The sequence below is a fragment of the Haplochromis burtoni genome, unplaced genomic scaffold (genome assembly GCF_018398535.1).
Source record: "Haplochromis burtoni strain Fernald_Lab_line unplaced genomic scaffold, NCSU_Asbu1 Contig_87, whole genome shotgun sequence".
In the NCBI taxonomy this organism is placed as follows: Eukaryota; Metazoa; Chordata; class Actinopteri; order Cichliformes; family Cichlidae; genus Haplochromis; species Haplochromis burtoni.
This window is the reverse complement of record NW_024582448.1, coordinates 1561991-1571592: the sequence shown is the minus strand read 5'-3', so window position 1 is coordinate 1571592 and position 9602 is coordinate 1561991. Positions and strand designations below refer to the sequence as shown.

The 9602-nt window shown below is 40.2% G+C and overlaps 1 protein-coding gene across 4 annotated transcripts in view; it reads right to left on the bottom strand.

The window, feature by feature from the left end:
- The window catches only part of slc4a3 (solute carrier family 4 member 3), a 64987-nt gene that overhangs the window by 39565 nt on the left and 15820 nt on the right, over nt 1-9602 (bottom strand). For all 4 annotated transcript variants that reach the window (XM_014334665.2, XM_014334666.2, XM_005925772.3 and 1 more), the window contains exons 3-5: nt 4493-4667; nt 1116-1366; nt 741-931 (exon numbers count right to left, since the gene is read on the bottom strand). In XM_014334665.2, coding sequence (XP_014190151.1) covers nt 741-931; nt 1116-1366; nt 4493-4667 — 617 coding nt within the window. The remainder of the gene's footprint in view (nt 1-740; nt 932-1115; nt 1367-4492; nt 4668-9602) is intronic.

Below are 9602 nucleotides of genomic sequence, written 5' to 3'. Positions count from 1 at the left end.
CCCCAGGGCAGCTGTGGCTACAATGTAGCTTGCCATCACCAGTGTGTGAATGGGTGGATGACTGAATGAAGTGTAAATTGCTTTGGGGTCCATAGGGACCAAGTAAAGCGCTATACAAATACAGGCCATTTACCATTTACAAGCCAAACTATCATTCGGAGAGAAAGTCAGAAGCCACTGAGTGACTTATTCAGGTCTGCACTGGCAGACCGTATACTGAAACACATGTGCTGCTCTTATTGGCTGCTTCCCTCTATCACTCATAAACTTCTTCCTCAAAGGGGCAGGTGCAGCAGCCACACTAGTTTGATTTAAAGTTACCAACACTGAAACTGATTATCAAACAGTCAGAGTGCAAGTGTGCAGCATTTACGACTGGAATTTAAAATACACATTCTGGATGTAATATGAATACACATATTACTATTACATCTACGACTTTAAGACGTAATATTAATATGTGTATTAAAGTGGTAGAATATGGGACCTAGAAAAGGTTTCAATTTGAGCTAATTTAGCTAAAAGACTGACAAGAGGTCAGTACTGGTCAGTGAGTAGGCTGTAGAATATCGGCTTTTTTCACAATGTCCTGTAGCAAAAGACACGCTAATTATGCGAAACATATGAAACAAATTATATGAATATTTGCCATCTTTGTGTTGGGGAGTGTTGCAGATTTTATACATTTTACAAATGTTTACTAGGACATTGGAGAGGACTCAGATGTTGTGAAACCACACCTGTTGCATGCTGCTTCTCCTCCATCCATGTCATCGTTCTGTCCAGTAACAGTTATTCCCCCATTATGAGCCGCCCCCTTTGTCAGAGTCAGCGCAGTTGTTTTCCTCGACAAAGGTTGTTCTTCGTTTTCCGTGTGGACGATAGTGTGGTGAAGGGGTTCCCCCAAGTCCTCTTGGCTCCCCAAACTAAACTGAGAGAAAGAGGAGGATCAGTGAGGGGGAGGCATATATAAATCTGGCTATACATAGTAAAACCATAATCAAAACCACAGATGATTCTCTTTTGTTTAAGTATTAATGCCACAAGCATCTTATCAGCAGCTCAGGTACATGAGTGGATTTTGCAAAAGTTACACTGTATAAGTCACATTTTACCTGTGGCTGGACCTCAGGGAGCTCTGCGGGAGTGACAGCCACCCCTTGCCCTTCGGTCTCCAACTCTGCCTCTTCCTCGTCTACCTCGTGTATGGTAGGCGTAACGTCAGAAGGCGGCAGCGAAGTCTTTTTTTTCCTGCGCTTCTTTTTGCGCCTCTTCTCCATGCTGTGTACCCTCTTCCGTAAACGCTGGGGCACGGGCAGGTGAGTGGACAAGGGGTGGTGCATATGGTGAAATGTGTGTCTGTGATCTGTGTCAAAGAGAGGCCATGATATCAGATGGTTTATTCACATCAGCTGGCTGAGCAGCTCATTCCATAGCACGTGAAATGCTTTTTCTTTGGTGATGTATACAGACTTCCCAGCTGCACATCCATGACATCAATCGCTCACTCCAACAGCTCAAAGGGGGTTTTATTGGATTGCAGTCCGATGAATGTGGAGGCCATTTGAGTACAGCGAACTCACCGTCATGATCAAGAAACCAGACAGAAATAATCTGAGCTTTGTGATACATTATTCTTCACAAAGCAGCCATTAGAAGATGGGTACACTGTGGTCATAACTGGATGGGAATAATCAACAACAATTGTCTGGAAGGTTGTGGTGTTCAAACAATTGCCAGTTGATAATAAGGTTTTCAAGGTATTCCTAGAGAACATCCCCCACAGCATTACACCACCACAAGCAGCCTGAACTTCTAGGATGGATCCATGATCAAATTCACTCACACTACAATCCAAGTGTTGTAGCAGAAATCAAGATTCATCAGGCAACATTTTTCCAGTCATCTGTTGCCCAATTTTAGCAAACCAATGTGAATCATAGCCTCAGTTTCCTTTTCTTGGCTAACAGGAGCAGCACCCAGTGCGGTCTTCTGCTGCTTTAGCCCATCTTCTTCAAGGAGCAAAATGTTGTGCATTTACAGATGATATTCTGCATACTGTGGTTATCTGAGTTCATTTTTCCTTCCTATAAGCAGCAGTCTGACCATTCTCCTCTGACAATTCCCAGTGTAAATTTATTCTGCACATGTTAAAGTCATGGGTCCTCCACAGAATGACAGCGGTACCATGAGGGGATGTTTTTATTCTTAGCTACCTCACACATTTCAGCCTGTCTGAAAAACTCCTATACTTATTATCGACTTCTCCCCAAACAATTTCTAACTGGGATTCAGCTCAGCAGAATGCAGAACAGTTTGAACAATATTGGGATGAGACTTCTTATAGTTTGTATTTGGCTAAAAGGGTATATACATTATATGAATATTTTTTTTACCTTTTCTAGCCATTTACAGTGATAGATATCACAGAAAGTCATAAAAATAAAATGCAGACGTTATTCTTTTTCTGAAATACTATAGTCGCCAAACGTGTTGAAAAACTTTCACTAAAATCACTAATTAGCATTATATTTGCATTTTTCCTCGTTTCAGGATGTGTGAGCCCTTTATATTCGTTGTTTCTCTCCTACTCTCTGTGCCCACACAGGCTGCAGCCTATATTGTCATATCACCAACAGACATATTGTTCTGTTTCTTTTCAGGCAATGAACAGTTGCCGACTGAAACTGCACTTTTAATCAAAAATCGCTTCCAAGTAATTTCCAAGCGGCAGCAGTGTGCTGATGTGAGCTGTGAGCTTCTGTTGTTAAAGAAGTTGGAAACTTTGAGGAGAACCTCAGAACCAGCTGGGTACTTAAAAAAGCTGATATACCAGCCGGCCTTAGGACTACTTATAGTTTGCTTGGGCCAAGACTTTGAATTCCTTTCAATATCAAACATGCAGTGTAAAAAAAGTGCAACTTTCAGTTGAAAGAATCTTCCTTTAATTCCTAAAACCCTAGAAAGACATAACTAAAACACTCTTTAACAAACAGAAAAGGAAAGCAGCTCCATCTTTACCAATATTATCTCTTGTCAGGTGATAGCCGTCAGCTAATCTCTTGAAAGCTAATCCAGCCTTTTACTCAACATACCCAATATATGGTGCCCTGCTTTGATCTAATCTCTTACCACAACGGACAGGGTCAGGATCAGCTGGGATACATGTGTATTTACAGTACAGGATATTTCAGCACTGATGATTGTTATGATGCCAGATAGCAACAGTAAAAGATTTTTTTTAAAGCACTGTAGAAAAATCGACATTATGTGCACTGTCACATAATGTGGCATTGTCTTGTTTCTTGCATATGTATATTTTTTCATTTTCATTTCTATTGTTCGCACCTTTGATCCAGGAGGATGATATTTCGTCCCACTGTATACTTGAGTGCATATTGTTGGGTTGACAATAAACATCGACTTGTCTTCACATTGTTTCATGTCAGTGTATCTTAAATTGTAGTCTTCAGTGTACTGAGTGTATAGGTACCAGCAGCAATGGCTGCAGTGACTCCAGCCATGCTCCCAAAAGTATAGGACAAATGTGTCTATTATATGGACACATGCCGTACGTCCAGAGGGGGATACATTAAATAGGCACTTTTAAATTGTGTTTGTAAAATTTCATATTCAGTCATGTATTTTAAGATTTACAATAAGCTTCTATGTCCATTACTTCTATGTCCACCTTTTGAAATTCTTACGGATAAATCCTGTAATTTGTTTGGACAGAGTTGCAGCTTTTCCTCTGTACAAATTTTGTGATTGTCTCCTTGTCTTGAAAAGCTCTATATAAATACATTTTACTTGCTTGCTTACTTTGTTCACAAAATCTAGTAAATTGTTCAAATAACTGTGCAGTGCTCAATTCTAAGATACGTGGTAGAAATTCATACACAGTGTACAGAGTGCACTGCAGATAAAGCTGATGGATACCACATGACAGGAGTACTGTCATGGCTGCTGGTGCCAGACGGTCTAGTCTCAGTATTTCAGTAACTGCTGATCTGCTGGGATTTTCCCACACAACCATCTCTGGGGTTTACAGCATCAGCTCTCTGGGTGAAAGGGTCTTGTTGATTCTTGCTGATAGGAAGACAACAGAAACTCAACAAAAGCCACTTGTTATAACCAAAGGATGCAGAAGAGCATCTCTGAATGAACAACACATTGCAGATGGGCTACAGCAGCAGAAGACAACACCAGGTGTCAGTCCTGTGAGCTGAGAACAGTGAACTGAAGCTACAATTTGCAAAGGTCACCGAAAATGAACAACAGAAGATTTGAAAAATGTTGCCTGATCTGATGAGTAGCCCTAAACCAAAATAAAATAAATATAGAAATGCTAATGAAAATGAGTTTTGGCCAGTAATATAAAAACAAATCCAAAATATCAAATTCGACATTTGACTGCATTCTTGTCCCAGTGGCTTCTTTTGTTTGTGCAAGTGAAGCTATACTGTCATGTGTGCATGGCAGCTTTGCTTACACTCAAAGTCTTTCTCAGTGTAGTGTCGCCCCATCCTGTCTCCACTGGTAGAAGCAGAGTCACTGATGATGTCTGCAAAGCGCTCCACGGACAGAGCTTTCTCCCAGTTCTCTTCCTCTTCTTCTTCCTCCTGGTCCTCCACGCATCCATCCTCATCTTCCTCTTCCACCCTTACCTGGACGACAGTACAAATACTTTCAGTAAAGACAAAAAAGGATGATTAACTGCATGACAATAACCGTAACTCATATATCCAAAGGCCACTCTTGCCCCCTGTCATTGAACCTCAGCTTTAACAAGAAGTTTTTCCAGTTTGCTAAAAAATCTCTACGTGATACATGAAGTGTGTTACCCTGATTACTATATTGTATATGCTAGCAAAGTGGGAAATCTAACCGGACAGTTCTTTAGCACGACACACCTTGACAGCAGCCACACGAGAGCAACATTCATGCTAAATGAAAGTGTAATGCTAATCTGGGATGAATGCAAAACAAATAATTATTTTTGCTACTATTTTATATGGAAAGTAGGTCTGCTGTTTCTATTTCCAGACATGATTTGCACTCAAGCCAAAGATTTATTTTTGCTGTTAAAAAGCAAAACAAAACATGTGATTGTATTTTAAAATAATTCTGCATCATCAGAATAGGAACACAGCGACTGTATATTCTCTGTTACATGCACAGAGGACATCAAATCAATACAACAAAGTGCTAAGCAGCAAAGAACTAATGCACTAGAGAGCCCCTGGAGACAGTGAAGACTGATGGGAGTGTCCTGCCTCAGCTATTTGGTGCTTGTGATAGGTCAGAATCACTGGCACATGCTGCTTCCTCGGCCTCAGATTGGTGCTGGCACAGTGCGTACTTTGGCTACCGTTCAGTGGTCTCAGATTGCTGTGTGCCAGGGCTCCATTACTTCCTAATTACCAGCAGGATGAAGGGACATGATGCATTTAATGATCCAAGCTACCTATCTACACAAGGCTGAGGCAGATGTAGCTAGGCAGAATAAAAGAAAGTTTTTTTTTTGTTTTTTTTTTAAAGTGAGTGAGCAGTGAACGCCTTGTTTTTACTGCATGTCCAGTTCAATTTTGTTCATGGTTTAATGTGCTCTGTGTTCCAATGAGTCAATTTCCCCATTCACTTCCTCATTTCCTTCACCTGCTCTGGTGAGGGCTATTCGTCAGAGTAAGACCCTGAATTTAATAGTCCCGACATATTGCAACAGGGAACAATATTCTAGGGAGAGTTTACTACAGACAAGAGGCCTAACTCTTTCATGTTAGCTTTGAAGTCAGATGAGGTGGAAGGACACAGGAGGTGGGCCACCCCAGCCCAGGTGGTGACGGCGTGATACGTACAGGAATAGAATCACACACAATGGCTTACAGTGATTTGAAATATTGTATGCTCTAAGTACTGTATGCCCAAATGGAAATCAGATATATTACACAAAAAAAACGAAAAAAATCAAGAATGTATATTTGCCCTGTTTGCTATGAGTGCCATCACTGTGGGTTACAATCTACTGTCTGTAGATGTAATATTTCATGAAAATTCAAAATCTCTGTGGCTGGTTTGGCCACTTTGAACCAATTAAAATGTAAAGAAGCTTAAATTAAAAAAGTCCAATCAACACAGCTGAGATCCTCTCTAACCTTTACTCTAACCGCCCGACATCTACTACAATATTAATTTTTCATAATTTGTGGTATGGTGAGCCAGAGATGCATTTAAATATTTATCAGCGGCTGACTACTGTTCAGGAGGGCGCATGTGGGGCTGTGTTTGCTTTGTGTGAGGATTAAGTGTACTCGTGTTAGTGATCAGGAAACACTAAGTGAAAGCCATCGGGGTTCTGTACGCGCATTTCAGTTATGAAGTTACAAGGTGAATCAGGATTACTGTGAGGTCAGTTATAAATGATAAGCTACTGTAAAGCAATTTGGATTATGTTACATGTGTCTGTGAAGGTTCTCAGTCATCCAGGTCATCGTAGTCTAAGGAGCTGTGAAAAAAAAAAGGATCTGGACTTCTTTAAGTTGCTTGAAGACGTTTCACCTCTCATCTTCAGTTCTAAGAGCAATTAGTGGAGAGTCCCAGATTTTAAGCCCTATGGGAGTGTCCCCAAGAGGGTCGTGGACCCCCTATTGATCCTCTGCCTAATCACACGAGCCAAGGTGTGAAAACAGGTGTGGGTCACAATCAGTCAAGGTTTCGGGTGAACCCATTGTGAAGCCTAGATCCACTGAGATCATATCGCCGAGGATGTGAGTGGGCATTAAGGCGTCTGCGAAGGGATCTCAAAACCGGATTATAGATGGCACACAGCTTCTTTCACTCCTAAGAACTATCTTAACTGTCCCCTTTTAACAGCTGTACCCTTGTTGAATGACCAAACTCTTCATCCAAAGTACACAAGTACTTCTATGTTTGAGGTAATATAGTGCAATAGTTCATTCAAGTAAATTATTTAAGTTTTTAAATGCAAACAGAGATCGCAGCATGCACTGTTTGACTGTCACAACTATACGAGGAAAAACAGCATGCATGATGGGAACTTTCTGTGTCTTTAATGCACGTTAAATTAGATCTTCCTTGTTTCTTCTCACAGTAATGAAAACTAAGTTAACCATGATGAAGCTTCATATTAAATTAGCATCCTACCATTGTACATGTATTATCTAATGAAGTCATAGAGAGCAGCAGGTTCACAGGTTGTATTTGTAAAATTTTTTTAAAATAAAATAAAAAAGGACGTCACATTAGTTGTATCAAAATATGTGTTTACGTGAAAGAAAATAAAGCTGAGTTGAATAAATTAGCAAACATGAGACGAATGAGTACACATCAGCTACCGAAGCAACCATCAAAGAAACAAAGACTTTGAATAAACTTTGGTTTTGGCTTATAAAAGCTGTAGCCAGGTCTTGCTTATACAACATTTAGGATACTGGAAAACACCATTGGACACTAAATTTAAAATATAAAATGAACCTTTTACTAATGAAAACACAGGCGGATAAAAATATTTAGCTCTTTAAAATTCTTCTCTTTGTGTTTCCTCGCAGAGTGCTCCTCTTTCTGTTGCTTCCTCCTCCTTTTATTTGGCGTGCCGTGTTTAAAGCGGCTTCCCTGTCGCTTTAAGCCGGGCCTCTTTGATTTAAGGAGCTGGCACGCTTCCCAGAAAAACAAATCACAACTAACATAAATATCAGCATCAGTGTTTTGCTTTTCTTCTCACTGCACAGCTGATGTTTATAAGCAATTATTTCAAACTGAACAGTTTGCATAAATATGATGTTTTGAAATAAAATGAGGGATGGTGAGCTCTTCTCAAATATGGTTCAATTATTGCATGCACCCATAAGCCTTATGAGCCTAATTACTTCTGTTAACTTCTATAGAGTCCCTGTAGAAAACAGCAGCCTTTGTCTTCAGTAAATTAGCCCATTTATAACTGCAACATGCTATCAAATAGAAATATTCAAGATATGTTGCGTTATCTTATACATATGCCCGCGCTGCAGTATAGAATTGAAACTTTTGAACAATACGATGCCACACAGTATCAGTTTTAGGTTGAAGGTGTACTTGGAACCCTTTTGGTGAAACCTTCAATTAAAGTTTACTACAGAGAGGACAAACTGACAGCACTGCAACCAAGCCAGTGATCCTTTTACGTAGTAAGCACTTAAAATAAGAACTTCAAACAACTGAAGACCAAGCAAATAAAGAGATACCACTGATTTGTCAATTTAACATTTAAATGCAATGCAACTGATTAACAAAGCTGGATACTTGTTTTCCCTGGGGCTGTCAAAGAGTACAATGTAAATCTAAGGACAAAAAGAAAATGTCTGCAACAAGTCATCATGGTTTGGTTTTTTTATGTAGAAGTTTCAAAAATGTGGCAAATTAAAATGATAGAATTTAACCAGGTTCTTCCATGCTGCACCACATATGAAACATCACTGTTAGCGTTGAGAAAAAACACTTAGATACATAAGCAAAAGGTGCAAAGCAAATATAAGAAATACAATAAATTACAGGAGTGCAGCATCCCACATTACCACCATATGATGATCAGTGCTGTTAGCAGCAATGTGCATTGCCCCATCAACATGCAGTCCAGAGGTGATCAGGTCTTTGCAACCGTAGCACCTAGACTCTGGAATAACCTCCCTGCTCATATTTGTTGGCTATCATCTGGCTTGTTGTGTTGTCACCTTTATTGTTTCTTGCCCTGTTCCTTCTTAACTGTTTTGTTCTCATTGTCTCATGCTCTGACTGTGAAGCACTTTGGTCAACTCAGTTGTTATTAATATGTGCTATAGATTGATTTGATTGATGTGCCTTAAATTGCAAGAAACAAAAATACGTGACTAAACCAGGACCTATGCTGTGTTGTTTCAGCCAGTTCACACCTCCAGTGAACATGTCAAAGTGTCCCCCAGTAACCCTAAACCACACCTGCCTCCATTAGAGAGTGAGTGTGTATGTGGTGGTTAGAAGTGTTTAAAGGTATAGAATAAAATACTGTATAAATGTATGTGTGAATGGGTGAATGTGGCTTACAGTAAAAAGCGCCTTGAGTGCTCACTAAGCGTAGAAAAGCTTGGTATAAATAACAGTCCATTTACCATTCACGTTAGAGAGCAACACCAGCGGTCTCTGTGGCAACGGGGACCATTGGGCTTTGCTTTCATATGATTCATACACACATGCCCTCACACTAAACCACAAAAACAAAGTCTCGACTAGCAGAATCAATCAGACTATAGGAGACTAAAACCTGTGCAGAGAAGCCGCTCCGTCTCACTGCAGAGGCTCCGTCTGTGTATTTGACCACAGAGCTGACAAGTGATTGAAGGTAGAAAAGAGTCTACTCTTTGCAGCCAATCGTTGAGCCTGTTATTTCCACCAAACTACAATATGTTACATGCACTTTGGAGGACACAGTTCCCGCTGTGCATAATGACACATCACCTACTTAGATGATAGAACTGTTTTTCCCTGAGATCACCGGCTATTCTGTTTCGCTTGAAGCAAAGCTACAAAGCATTGTGCAAAGCTGGACATGGAGCATTTTCCACAGACCCGAG